This window comes from Prinia subflava, chromosome 2 (assembly GCF_021018805.1).
Source record: "Prinia subflava isolate CZ2003 ecotype Zambia chromosome 2, Cam_Psub_1.2, whole genome shotgun sequence".
Lineage (NCBI taxonomy): Eukaryota > Metazoa > Chordata > Aves > Passeriformes > Cisticolidae > Prinia > Prinia subflava.
In genome coordinates, this window is record NC_086248.1 from 98,205,452 (window position 1) to 98,219,884 (window position 14,433).

The window sequence follows — 14,433 nt, forward strand, 5'->3', positions numbered from 1 at the left end:
CTATGGAGAAAGGATTTGAATGCTCTGAGCACACACAGACATGGCCAGTATAATTTCCAGCTGCAGAAACTGCTACCAGGGCCTCTGTTTCTTCTTTCTGCCACAGGATACCTGCTGGAAACGTGGGTATTTCCCTAGGGCCAGCACAGCAAGGCTGTTCTTTTTGGGTAATGAGGAGCTGAGAAACACGGCCCTTGTGCCTCCACACTGGATTAGACCTCAGGCAATGGAGAGAGAAATCAAGGGCCCTGTGACCTGAAGTTAGATTAAAGAAAGGTCCTGTAAGAATGTGAACCTTGCCATAGCACGTTTCCTGTGTCAGTAATTGCATGGGAGGTAATAGAATACAGGTAAAATGGAGGACTTACCCACCTGTCACTACCTAAGACAGGTTATTCTTCAGCAACCCTGGTTAAGCAGCACAGCAAGGCTAAAGCTGAGCTGTAGTTCTTGCACACTCAAAGGTTTCTGTGCCTCTTTACATGAAGAAGCTGGAAGGGAGGGTAGAGCCAGACACCCCTTTCCAGCCTCCCATGGAGAGATGTTGAGGGTTCTCCTCCCTCAATAGCCACAATCCATGAGTCAAGCATGGAAGTAGACACCACCCTGCCTGAGCCAGCCAGCCATATGAGTGAAGACAAGTTTTGTTTGTTCCTTAAGGTGCAGTAAAAAGAAAACAGCAAAATTAAACACATGCAATGCTTCAGGTCTTTATTGTTGTTGTAGAGTAACTGGTACATGGTTAAAACATTCTAATAATATCATCAATGAAATCTGAAAACTAAGGCTTTCTGTAGGTTTGTAGTGTCCTGGTGTTTCCTTTCACACAGTGCACATATAAAATCAAGTTATAAAAACAACAATTTTTTTAAACAACATTGATTGATGCAATGCACAAAACTAGGAACTACATTTCCTATGATCAAGACAACACCTTACAGACCTTGGGCCTCGCAGCTTTGAAGTCGAGAGAAAAATGTCTTGGTCTGACATGCTGCTACCCAGATGAGTCTGGTGACACACACAGATAGCAGGATTTCAACCTTCTCTTCTGAGCAGAGAGAAAGAAACCCCCTGATGCTGATGAGGAAACGTTTGATTGAGCAAAGGGGAGCAGCGTCCTTAAAGCACAGCCTTGATCCCAAACAATGTATGTGAGACCCAGCAAGACCTGTAGGCCCTGCAGACAGAGCTGCTGGGACTGCAAGAGAAGGAGAACTGGGACAAACCTGCTACTGAGTGAAACGAGTCCCAGTGACAGTCCATGTCCCATGGAAGAGGGCTAGGTGATTCCTGGAGTGCTAGCACCTTTATCCCAACAGCACTGAAAAAATTTCAAAGTGATTTACCCAGCACAGGATCACAGAATGATTTAGGTGAGAAAAGATCACTGAATCTAACTGTAAACCCAGTACTGCCAAGTCCACCACTAAACCATGTTCCTAAATGCCTTCTTAGTGATCTTTGAAAAGGGAGACAGGGTAGGAACAAAGCAGTCTCCAAGAAATCTGTGTATCAGAACTTTTTGATTAAAAAGCTACATTTTCACCAAAGGGAAAAAAAGCATTCACAGAAAAATCTCCCCCCAGTTCCTTAATCACTTTTTAAACAAAGAAGCTTCTCTATCCACAAAACTTTCATTCAATGTTTTTCCCATCTTGCATTTCTAATTGACCTGGAAAATGATGCACATGATCTAAACATTTTCATCAGACACAAAGCCAACATCCTTCCCTGTGAGAGGAGAATTCTTCACTTACCATTCACTCTGCACCATGGAGTTGGGCATTGCAAACATGACACTGCCGGCTGACGAGCAGTTTATTCTTTCTCTTTGATCCAAGCACATGAGAGAGGAAGATGAATTACAGATTTTGCAGGATGTTTTTACCACATTACAGTAGGTTACATGTTTGGCTCCAGCTGGAAGAAAATCCCTTGTAAGGGTCAACGATGGATTGCATTGACTTCATTTTCAGAGCCCAACTTAAATTACACAGAGACATAAATCCTGTACTGTGCCATGACCAAGACTCACACCAGTGTTCCTGGTACATCTGATGACACCACAAAATTCTCTGAATGACTGAGAAAAGTGTAGCTGGTATTTTATGTCACCAACACCTGGAACCTGTTGTCTGAAGTCATTCCTGAATATGATGTTAAGGCTATTGGAGTAGGCTGGCTATGGTTACTCCTGGTATGAAAGCACAGCCGTGGCTCAGGACAGACTGGAAGAAGCCTTTTAGGTTTCCTCTGCATTAACCACAAATGAGGTTTTTAGGTTTTCCCTTGCAGTGGGTTACCTGAATGTGCAGGGATAAGCTGAAGAAAAACCAGGCTATGGAGGTTTAAGCTGCAACCATGCCTGTGGTATCAGAGAATTGCTTTAAAAAAAGACCTCAAGTCGCAGAAATGACCTCCTTCCACTCATGACAATGCAATACCAGTTAGGTACACAAATACAAACATGAAAAAATAATTAAGAAACATAACCCTAAATATAAACCTACTTTTATTTATTTTTAAGAAAAAAGGGATTAAAAATTTGGAGTAAACCAGATGGCTTCAAGTACTTTCCGCATAATAAAAAATCAGTTATCATAAGCACAGATTAAAAAAGATTTATCACCTTGCAAGGGACAGGTGAATAGAGGCTGGTGATTTGTTCAAAAAAATGGTCTTTGAAACAAACACATCAGACAACATGCTTAGTGTTATAATTTAGAAGCACACAGGTGTGTCCACCATGCTGACCCAACACTTGAGATACGCAGCACAGTACGAGAAACATTCTGCACTCTGGACTTTCACATTTCACATCAACACCACTCAACAAACAAAGCCAGGCCATCTGGGTCCAGCTCAAACAAGCCCTCATGCAATAAAAAATATATATTTGTAAGTCAGAGAGGTTTTGCAGCAACACGATTGGGTTGTCTAAAATTTTGGAGGTTGCAAAACAATTTAACCTGAAGATCTGAAGTGTCTCTGAAGTGCTGGCAATGTATTTGTCTTTTTATATGTGAGCATGAACATTACCTTTTTATTATATATGAAAATGGATACACTTGAAAGAGCCTTGTCTGAGTTTAAGCCTTCAGGTTTTATGAATGTCATGAAAATAGGGGAAAGTACCAAAAGTTGTGAAGGAGGTTGAAAAAATAATGATATCATCAGGCAAACAAAGCCAGTATGCAAAGGGAAGATGCAGCTCTTCCCTGTGCTAAGTCCAAAACCCAAACCCACCTCTTGTTCCACCAAAGAGAGAACCATTGTATTTCAACAGGTCTGCCTCACATGCATGGAACAAGCAGTCTTCCTGCTTATGTACATGGACACGTGAAATGCCAAAGCAAGCACTGTGAAAACCAAAATTAATACTAAAAAAAAATTTAAAAAGGGTATCTTGCCTACTCTGAAAACTAAATAAAATGTTTTAGACCAAAGAATGTCTACAAGGATACAAGGAAACCTTTTTGAAAAACATTTTCCAGTTACTCTGAGACAAACAGCTATTTTTGCCTCTGTGAGAAAAAAAAATACCAATAAACCAATAAAAAACAAGCTCCCCTATTCTGCAGCTCTGCATACTACAGTAGGAACAAGTCTCCCACAGCTAACAGGGAGACTAGAACAGTATGAAACAGTGAGAGATAAAAACTTAGCTGCACAGGCCTATTAAATAATCAGCAACCACTTAAATGGAGGCAGAGTGAGCACTGTACTTCTTTCTGTACTATGACACAAGACTGCAAGGCTTAAAAATCCTTCTGAGTGACCAAGCCAGAAGAGCTGAATAGTTGGTAGGTTCAGTAGTGTTTGGAAAAGCTTATGCAAATATCTAACTTCAAAATAAGTTTGAGTAATTGAAATTAAAAAAAGAAACAGAACAACTTCTCCTTCAACTTTCACCTACTATCAAAACTTACCAGTTTTCCAAATTCGGTGCTTACTTCACACCAATGTGACTCTAAAGAAATCATACATCTGCCTCTCTTTGCTGAACTGTTTGGGTTTCTACATGAAACTTCAGTGCATGTCACTTTATTAATGTCCTTATGATTGTTCAATAATCCAGCCATTTGTTTCTTTATGACAGCAGAATGCAGTTGCTAGCTGCTTGTGAGAGCAACATTGAAATTACATTCAGAGATTAAAAACTACCACTTTCATGTGTAGCAATAACTAACATCTTTCTTTCTCTTCACAGAACCATGTGCAAATGTCTAACAATGGCGATAGTAAAAGACAATTTTCATGCAAAAATTGTTCCCTGTGCATAAAATTTGCAGGGCATCTCAAAACCACCCTTCCTCCACCCCGGAACTAATTGATTTTTACTTTTGTGTCGTGAAATTTCTGTTGCTTTTTAAAATACTGGTGGCAAGCGAGTTCAATGAGTTCCAGCCCACCAAACACCTTTTGCTGCACAACGAAAAAGACGATCATGGCCGCGAAGTACCACTGTGCCAAGCTGTAGAGGCAGAGCAGCGCCAGCATTCCCAGCGGGAACGCCGTCCAGTAGAGCAGCGAGGCGCACTTCACCGCCAGGACCCTGAGCTCGGACTTACAGGGCGGGACAATGCTTTGCCCCGCCGCGGTGAAGCTTTTTCCACCCTCGTAGAAGCGCCGCAGCCTCTGCTCCTTCTCCTCCCAGCGCTGCCGGCACCAAAGCTGCAGCTCCTCCTTGGAAGTGGGCACTGTCTCTATGGGGTATCTCTGGACGTGGAAGTGAATCTCCTTTGGGAAGTCTCCTTTCAAAAGGTGCTTCTCTGTCTGAGGAATGTTTTGGGGGTACGCCACAGTTATGTCATGGATGGCATCGAGATTGTTACCTGGAAGAAAAGTTGGGGGGAAAAAAGATCAGTACAGATCATGCAACAATCAGAATACTAATCTGCTTCAAGACACGATTGAAAACTGTCAAAATGATGGCAGAAATCCGAGAGACACATTAACTATGCAGACTGTGTTGAATATCTAAAGGCTGAAAGGTCAAACTTTTCCCAATCATTGGCTGTTCCGAATCTGAACAAAAAGCTTTTGGAACAAGATTACACACAGTACAAACTGATGCAGGATTACAATAGTAAGAGAATTAAGTCAAATGTAAAGGAGAGAAGAGGCACATCTGGTCGTGGATAACGAGCGCTGTATGTGAGTCTGATGTTCAGCTGTTTGGGTAAAGGGAGCATAGCTAACCATTCAAACAGCAATTGCAGATTAGAAATTCAAGGGGCTATTGATGAAAACCCCCCTACTCTTCATTAGCATGCCTAATTGAGCCAACATTTTTGAAAGGATATCAGTACTGCCAAAGCAGGGCTTGCTAGAGCATCCTTGTACTGAGTGTTTTTACATTTTGCACTTTCTAAATACTGCCTTTATCCTCCAGCCTCTGAGCAGACATTCTTTTTAGATTTCATAAAATAAATTCTGCTAGTGTAAAACTGATCTAAAAATAGGCATGTGGTGCATTGGACGTTGCATAACTGTTAAGTTCTGCCAGCAGTGATTTATGTTGCTGTTTTTATTTGGCTGGCTGGCTCGGGGCAAAATAGAATTGGAGACTAAAAGCTGTCTCCAGTTGCAGCAATTGAAGACTTTTGTTCTCACAGATGATGCCACTTCTTGCAAAGATGATCAAAACCTACTCTTTAGCCCCACTCTTCATTTTCATTTCCTTTCCTTCCCTGGCATTTTGGTTTTCCTTTCCAGCCCTAAAAATGACAGGGCCAGAATAGAAAGTTACTTTAAAAGGCCATGTTCAAAATGATGTATCTAAAGTTCAACTCCAAATATCACAAGAGGGGGAAAAACCCTGTTCAGCCTTTCAGAGTATTTTATAATTGTGCTGTCTTGAAACAGTCTCTCTCGGACAGTTTTGTGGCAGGTTACTTGGGGTTTTGAAGAGATTTATATGGCTCCTTGGACATCTATCAGAACAAAACTCAATATTCTATCTTTTATCTAGCTCTGGGATCACCTCTGAACTGAGCAGAGAATCCCTGTGTTCTGTACAGGTAAAACCTTTCAGACTTCTTTCCAAGAGATGCCAAAATTGATCACATTTTAGAACTCAGCCCTTACAAAGGGAAATAACTGCCAGCCTGTTGCACCTTAGCACAAAACATTTTAGTTTTGAGAACAGCTTGCATTTTAGCTCCCCTATTTCCAATATTTCTGCCATCAGATTTACAGTCATCCTGCAGGACAGACATCCATCCTTTAGTTCCTGGCCCAGCCAGGGGAAGGGCTGCTACATAAACCTCCAAGAGATTTCTGTCTCTTCCAATCTCCTGCCTCCTGATCCTCCATAGCTCCCCAGATCTAGTGGAACATAAAACTTATACACTTTACCTCAAAAGGGAGGCTAGAAAAGCCCATCTTTCCTGATATCCTTGCATCAAAAAAGGCTTTTATGAAATGAGATTTTGGTCAGATGAGTTTCCTGCATATTTTGCCATCATTTATGTCTGAGCAGCTAAACTATCAGTCTGCCAACTACATGAACTACTTGAAAAATCAAGGCTTTACACTTAAGGGCCACTGGCATACAGACCACAGGTCAGATCATCAGATCTGCTTAAGACACAGATTTTCTGACTCTGCAAGCAGGACTGGCAGGACTCCCTGCACTCACATAGCTGGTTTGGTATCTTTAGCATGCAGGTATACTTCTCCCCATGAATTCCTGATCAGAAATAGGAAAGCCTCTACTCCTTGCCTATGGATGCATAGCATCCCCAGACAAGATACCATCCAGCAGCGCATCCCACCAGACAGTAGAAGGTGTAGACTACATTATGGCTTCTTAGTTAGTCACCCAGAACAAAGCTCAAAGAGCTGCAGAGAGGAGGGTGGCTGCTACTGTTTCGACATTACACATGGGGAAATTGAGGAAAAGAATGATTATTACATGGCCTGCTCTGTGTGTCCAGCTGGAACAAGTATCTCCTAATTCCAGCTGCAAGGTTCACTCCTGAAAGTGTATTTTACACAGGAAGAAAAGAAACTTCAAAGGTGTATTTAGCATATCTGAAAGAACAGAAATATCAGAAAGAGAGAAGAGCAGCATCCCAGATTTCATATGCAAGAGGCCCCTTGCTTGGGTCATCCATACTTAATAACTCCACACAAATGGCAGCCTGAAGCTTTAATTCCCTGGCAAGGCAAGCTACAAGACAATCTGCTAAAAAGAATAAAAGTCACCACAGCAGACAAAAGTAGACCATCCATGAGAGGCCACAAAATTCCCTTAGGCTAGGTTTAATCAGGCAGCTCTGAACCTGCATCCTTCGAGCATCTTTAGTGTCTCTTTCTCTGTGAAGTTAGGCTGTCATCTCTGCAATCTGGAGATATCCAACAACACGTGTTTCAGATCCATAGCAAAGTGCCAGTCAACCAGAAAATCAAGTGATCATAAGTGACCACATGAGGCAGTCACTGACTTCAGGATGTTTTTTCCACCTGAATTTAAAGACCAGCTTCAACAACCTGTTTCTACTAGTTTTGAAAAAAAATTCCCCATGGGAAATCACATCATTCTACGTCTCTAGTGGGTCAAAAAGGAAGTAAGCAATCATATCTGTTCACAGCTCAGAGAAGCTGAGGAGGACAAAACACTTCTTGCAATATTTTCAGTAACATCTGAGGGATCATCTTTATTCTGTATCCATAACCCCTTGAGGAAGGAATGAAGGACAAAGGAAATCAAATAATGTTCAGAGATTTGCATCTGAAATCTAATTAAGCTAAGAAACCACCATTTAGGCTAAAATGTCAGGCAGGTAGCCCAGCTCCTCAGCACAAATAGGAACACTAACTTCAGTAGCTTTATAAGTCTCACTGCTTTCTTTCTGCAGTAGCAGAGCTATGGATCCTTCATACTGAAGAAAAATATTTTGTCCTATGCTTTATAAGAGCACCTCAGAAAAGGAAAGCTTACTGCAGTGCTCAGGAGTGAATATAAAGTTTATTTCTAGTTATAGTCAAGTGGCTGTAAACTGCACAACATGCAGACAATGATTAATCCATGCGGCAATCTCCATTTTGGGATAACAAAATGCCTCAAAAGCACTATTCTTTAACTTACTGAACTTTCTGTGCCCCAAGCAAAGTTATTTCTATTTCAGCTCCATTGATACACGACATTACTTCAGGCAATTACAATGCACAGCTGGTTGCTTTGGGCACTGGACTCAGAGGTGGCACAGGGAGAACTTGACCAGGCTCAGGACCAAAATATCAGCAACAGAGAAAGACACAGTTTTTAAAAAAACACTTCAAAGGAAAAATGAGGACATTTTCTTCCACTACACCAGTTGTTCCATTAGAACTTTTATCCTGCAGCATCTGGTAGCCCCGTACTGCTCAGTTTCTGCAACCAGCTAACCTGCCCAGCAAACCTGAGCACACATTGCCAATATGCTCACACACAATACATGTGCACTATACCTGGGCACAGCCAGACAACATCTTTTATCTCATCACCTATTATAAACTTTACCTCCAGGAGCCCCTTACTAGGTTCAAAATAAAGATGCTACAGGTAAACTGAAAATTTAATTATGTGTTCAATAATACCATGCCAGCCCAGTATTTTAATTCTAGGGGAAAAAACTCAGCCTGAATGTAAAAGGCAGGATTAAATTATTTTCAGCTTCCTTCAAACACATTCACAAAGAGAATATTGCAGTGCAGCTACAATTGGAGACAACTGCCAGGGGTGAAGCTCAGCCCTACTGCACAATCCCAAGTAAGTGTGATGGACCCAGCCCGTGGTCCTGGATGGATGAGCCCATTCCCTGTGCTAAAGCCTTGCTTGGGAGCCCAAGCACAGCCTGTTCCTCAGTTCTGACTCACACAAACCACAAGGACACTTGCTTGCTCCTACCCAGCGATGCTGAGCAGGCTCACTGAGAGACGAAGGGAGCTGTACAAACAGGGCCAGAATAATGACCCAGAACAGGAGCTCTGAAAGCCAGAATGACCACCAGCGAGCTAAAAACGAGCACAGCCCCAAGGCAAATCCATGCAATGAACTGCTCAGACTTCAGCAGCCTCAAAGGTGAATTCAAGTCTCCTTGGCATTAACAGGGAGATTACCCACTTCCATCCCTAGCAAGGATCTCAGCAGCCCTAATTTGTCCTGCTTTGGTTATCACTGACATTCCTTTAAACCTCACAAGGATTATACTGGCTCTTTCCCTGCTCTCATCCAGCAGAGAGGATGCTATTCTTAACCAGGGTACATCACAGAACAGCAGCTGATGAGCTGCTGAGCCACCATGGGGAGAAGCACATGGAGATGCTCTCACAGCAGAATATTCATTCTTAAATTAAGCTGCTCTGTTGAAAGTGGACCTGTATGTGAGGACCTTGTCCATTCCACCTCCCAGCTCAGTCTAACTGCTTTCTGCTGCAAAGTGACATACCTTAATTGCACAGCTCCAGATATGTCACACATTTCCAGGCTTCCATTAAACACTGGCTGTCACTCGCCCACCTATGCCTTCATATCCTCTACCCTATTCCCATTTCCTTAGGAAAACTGATTGGCACTTCTGCAAATAAAGTTATCAGCAAGATAATGAAAGAAAAGACAGAAACAAGTAGAAGAAAACTCATCAGGTTATACAATATACATAATATGATTATTGTATGTTACTCTTAACACAGATACATTTTTGGACATTAAAACAAAAGCCATCTCAAACTGCTTACTGGGAAATATTATTGTCTCGGATCATGAGATTTGAGTGATTTTTCTTTGCGAACACAGTATCAGGAGGGAGCAGCTTCAAGGATTTACAGCTCCTCCTGGGAAGCATCATACTTGTGAGGATTTAAAATTTCAGGCAGCCCTCTTTAAAGCAGTGGTGTCAGCTGGGGTTAATCTAAATCACTTTCAACTCAGTAGTTATTGGAAATCTTTTTTAGGTAAGTGTAGCAATCAAATAAGCAAACAAAAAAAGACAGAATGATAATGCTGCTTTGATTAACAGAGAAGAGTGATCCTGCATACCAATTCTTTCTATAGCTATCTGATTTTCCACTGGCATTGTGATACAAGGAGAGAGGGAGACCTTCCATCTGCTGACACTAAGAAGTTAAGGACACTGCACCTCCGGTCCCTGAGGGTGGGAGGCAGGGGAAAGGACAGCTCTGTCTGCTTTCTGCTGCCCAGCAGGAAGGAAATGTGCTCTGGGTGCTGCATACAGGAGCAGAGGACTACTGGGATCACATACCAGGTACCTCCAGCCCAGACAGCACAAAGATCAAGAGATATAAGGACATCCTCACAGCTATCAGCAACCACTACATTTTGTTAAATACATTTAAATCACATAGTTTTGCAGCCTGATGGTACATCTTATTAATATGTAAACAATACCACTAACTGAAGCTGCTGAGAGGGTGATGGTGGGGAGGGAGATCCGCTTTGACTTTGAAATATCCATAAATACCTCATTTAATTATTTTAAGACCAGAGGAATGTTATCATCATCTGATCTGATCTCCCGAATGACACAGGAGCTTATGCAGAACGCTTTAGCTTTTGCCATGGGATGTGGTGAGACAGACCTCCTGCACTGCCCTAAAGCTTTTACCATGAGATAAGCAATTCCTCTAATTAATCAGGGGGGCGTGTATGTGTCTGTGTGCATTATTTTTGTACTTCTACTTCCTGAACATGTAACTTGGCTAAATTAGAGAGCTGTCTGCTCACAGAGGTAAGTGATGGTATGATCTGTCAACCTTGTAATTTGCTCCTGAACAAACTAAACCTACTTAGTTTCTGAAATCTCAATATGAAACATGGCTTTTAAAGCTCAAATCCCATTAGTAGCTCTCTGAATTTCTTCTAATATTTCACTATACTTTTCAAAGCATGTGTGCTGGAACCAGTAGAATTTTCCAAAATTTTGCAAAATTAAGTCCATACACAGGCATCTAGTACTAGCATTTCTACTTGCATCTTGTTTCTCCACTCTCACCTGTGACAAAGCCTGAGATTCTCACACCCCGGGGTGGTTTCTGCTAATTGGCTCCACCAACTGCATCCTGGGCTGCATCCAAAGCAGCGTGGCCAGCAGGTCCAGGGAGGGGAATCTGTCCCTCTGCTCTGTTCTAGTGAGACCCCACCTGGAGTGCTGCATCCAGCTCTGGGATCCCCAGCATTAGAAGGACATGGGCCTGTTGGAATAAGGCCAGCAGAAGCCATGAAGATGCTCAGAGTGCTGGAGGTTGTTCAGCCTGGAGCCCTGTGGAGGCCTTAGAGGACCTTCCAGTAGCTGAAGGGGGCTACAAGAGAGCTGGAGAGGGACTTTTTATAAGGCATGTAGTGACAGGACAAACAGGAATGGCTTTAAAGTGAAGGAGGGTAGGGTTAGATTAGACACTAAGAAGAAAGTCCTTTCTGTGGGGGTGGTAAGGCATGGCACACGTTGGCCCAAAGAAGCTGTGGATGCCCCATCACTTGAAGTGTTCAAGGCCAGATTGGACAGGGATTGGAGAAACCTGATCTAGTGGAAGGTGTCCCTGTCCCTGGCAGAGGCTTGGAACAAGATGATCTTTAGGGTTCCTTCCAACCCAAAGCATTCTATGATTTTATGATTCACATCTATTGCTTGAACACATTTCTCCCCTTGCCCTCTCCATCAGTCAATTAATAAGGAGGACTGCAGTTAAGCCTGCCAGCTCCCTTCCTCCTCTCCTGACCAAATCAGATGGTTTCATATGGAGTAGTCCAGTTATGCTATGGGAAGTCGGTACTCTGGGAGACCTAAGAGCAGATCAAGAAGTATCTTATCCTGATCTGCAAGTTAAGATGTATCAAGTGCTAAACTGATCCTTAGTTTGTGGATTAAACTGAACAAAAATGCTGGGTACAGGAGTTGAAGCAAAACACAGAAAATTTAGCTGAGAATTACTGCAAGCATTGTTTACACAGCTGTGCCTTACAGGATAAATACAAGTACAGGTTGTGGTGGTGGATTCCATGTTTCAGGACAGCTTACAAGCTCCACTCAGGTTTCACAGATAAAACTCAGCCTTGCCACCTCTCCAGACTTGGGGCCTCTGACCCTGCTGCTGTCAAAGTCACAGCCAGCTGGTCTGAAACATCTCACATGGCTCCTGTCAAAACAAACCCATTTGTGACTTCAGGAACCAAGGCTGCCTGTTTAAAAGAGGAATCTCTGGGCAGATGAGGGAAGGATGTGCATGGGAAAGGGGGGATCCAGCCACAGCAACAGGGAAATCCAGTGGCTCCATCCACGAGACTGCCCAGGAGCTGCTGCTCCTCAGTCTTCCCGACTCTGAAGAGTTATTTTACAAATTGCAAAGGAAAAGCTGGTTGAGCTATAAATAAAACACAAAAATATGTGGAGAGAAAGGAATGAAGGGATAAAAGGGTTGGAATAACAAGTTATTTTCAGTCACTAGAGATGACCAGGCAAAACTGACTCACCACTCTTTACTCTATCATTCCCAAACTATATTTATCAAATCCAGATAACAAAAATGCCATGTTTATTCCCTTGCCTGCATATCTGCTCTCTTCCAGCCTCCCCTGCTACAAGTCTTCTCTACACACACATATGGGATTTGGTTTTCATAGGTATGTTACAAGTTAGGTAAAAGAAGACATTGCTGTTTTTAGGCTTATAGAGCACCACTGGTTTTTCAAACAGAAAAATGATGTCTCATGTAACAGAGAGACATTGACACACTGGTATGCAACTTTCCAGCTCCTCTGAGCTCAAACATGCATTTCCTGGCAAACAGCCAAGCAGCTCAGACTATAATCACAATTACACTTGAAATGAAGATAATTTGCTACACTTCACTGAAATCTTTTCAAAAAACATCATGTGTACTCTACCTTGTCATGACAAGATGTCTTGCTAGGCAGGCAAATTTACCTAAATTAGGAAATGGCTGAGTTATTTTTATTAAAAAAAAATGCTAAGCAAGTCATCCAGGTATTTCTGGAAAGCTAAGTATCATTACAATTAATCAAAAATAAGATGCCAGATACCCTTAAAATAAATTATACACATACATACAGAGCTTATTCTTATCTTTAATTTAACAGACTATCCACCTAATTTTTCTGTTACTTGTAGGGCATTTCAAATCCCTGGGAAATCTGTGAAAGAAATAATCCACCCCTGTACATTTCTTTGCTGTCTACTTGAATGAACAATCACTCTCCAATGCAGATGAAATCAAGCATCAATCTCTACAACAGAAAACACGTTCCTATCTGAGGTAATCCAGTTCTACCAGAATCCAGCTGTTGTATCTGCAGTTTCCATTGCCATTTCTGACTGGTCTCACTGAGTTAATAGTAAAGCAAAACACTCTGGAACAGTTTACATACACAACTGTCATACCAATGATGTTCAACATTGCAGGATGTTACTGCTAGGTAAACAATGGAGCTGGATTAAACCCTGGAATTTTTGGAGAAGAAAAGTGGTACATTTTTAAAGATCCAAGCAGTAGCAGTATGTACGAACTGCCATGTTGTAGTACAACAGCATACATAGGCTTTTAGGATCCTAATTAAAATACAAGGGTTAAAGAGGTTATACTTCCCAATCTCCCTGGTCCCCTTATTAGATGTTATTTAATTCCCTCAATTTTTCCAAAATCCTTGCTCATACTCTTTTCAAATGCTTCTATCTCTTTTCTATACTTCTAGGATTTGTCAGCATGGAATTTTCTCATAATTTTCTCATCATTTTTAATCACTTTCACATTGCCTTAAATAAACATTTTGCCAAACCTGCAGACTGAGCATGTAACTTATTTTGACTCTTTGGTAAAGTCACTACAAAATTAGGGTGAGTCACTGTGAGTAGAGGAAACCAATTCACCACAGATACTCAGAAGGAAGCAGCTGTGGCAGCTCTTGCTTGGTAATCAACAGATCAAAGTGCACCCCATCTCCTCGGAAATGCCATGGATTCTTGCTGTTCCTCAGCCCCCACTTCAGGCCAGTGCAAGGATGGTGCTATGAACAGCATGACACTATCCACTGCTGTATTGGAACAGTAGCAGTAAGTAAATAAATGATGACTATTAGAGAAAAGACATTTTATTCTTGGCTTATAGCACATTACAACTATTCTTTTTTATAATTCAGATACAAAGGTCAGCTTCCTTTCCCCACCTTACTCTGTGTCTCTCCCTTTTTCCTACAGCGGCTACAGATGAGTACCCTTTCCCTAATTCCGTGCACTTTGCAATCTGTCCTCACTACCCACAACCAGCCGCTAGAGAGAACTCTTCAGCTGCGCACTGACCTGACACCGCCTCTAACCTGCCCTTCAGACCATCCAGGCATCAGCCTCCGGCCCTCAGCAGCCCCAGGAGCAGCAGTCTGGAATCAGGAGGCGATGCTGATTCCATGCAGGA

At 42.2% G+C, this 14,433-nt stretch overlaps 1 protein-coding gene across 5 annotated transcripts in view; it reads right to left on the reverse strand.

The window, feature by feature from the left end:
- Positions 1-697: 697 nt before the first annotated feature.
- Positions 698-14,433, reverse strand: part of LCLAT1 (lysocardiolipin acyltransferase 1) — a 112,062-nt gene continuing 98,326 nt past the window's right edge. For all 5 annotated transcript variants that reach the window (XM_063391168.1, XM_063391164.1, XM_063391165.1 and 2 more), the window contains one exon: positions 698-4,838. In XM_063391168.1, the coding sequence (XP_063247238.1) occupies positions 4,330-4,838 (509 nt within the window). In that variant the 3' untranslated portion in view covers positions 698-4,329. The remainder of the gene's footprint in view (positions 4,839-14,433) is intronic.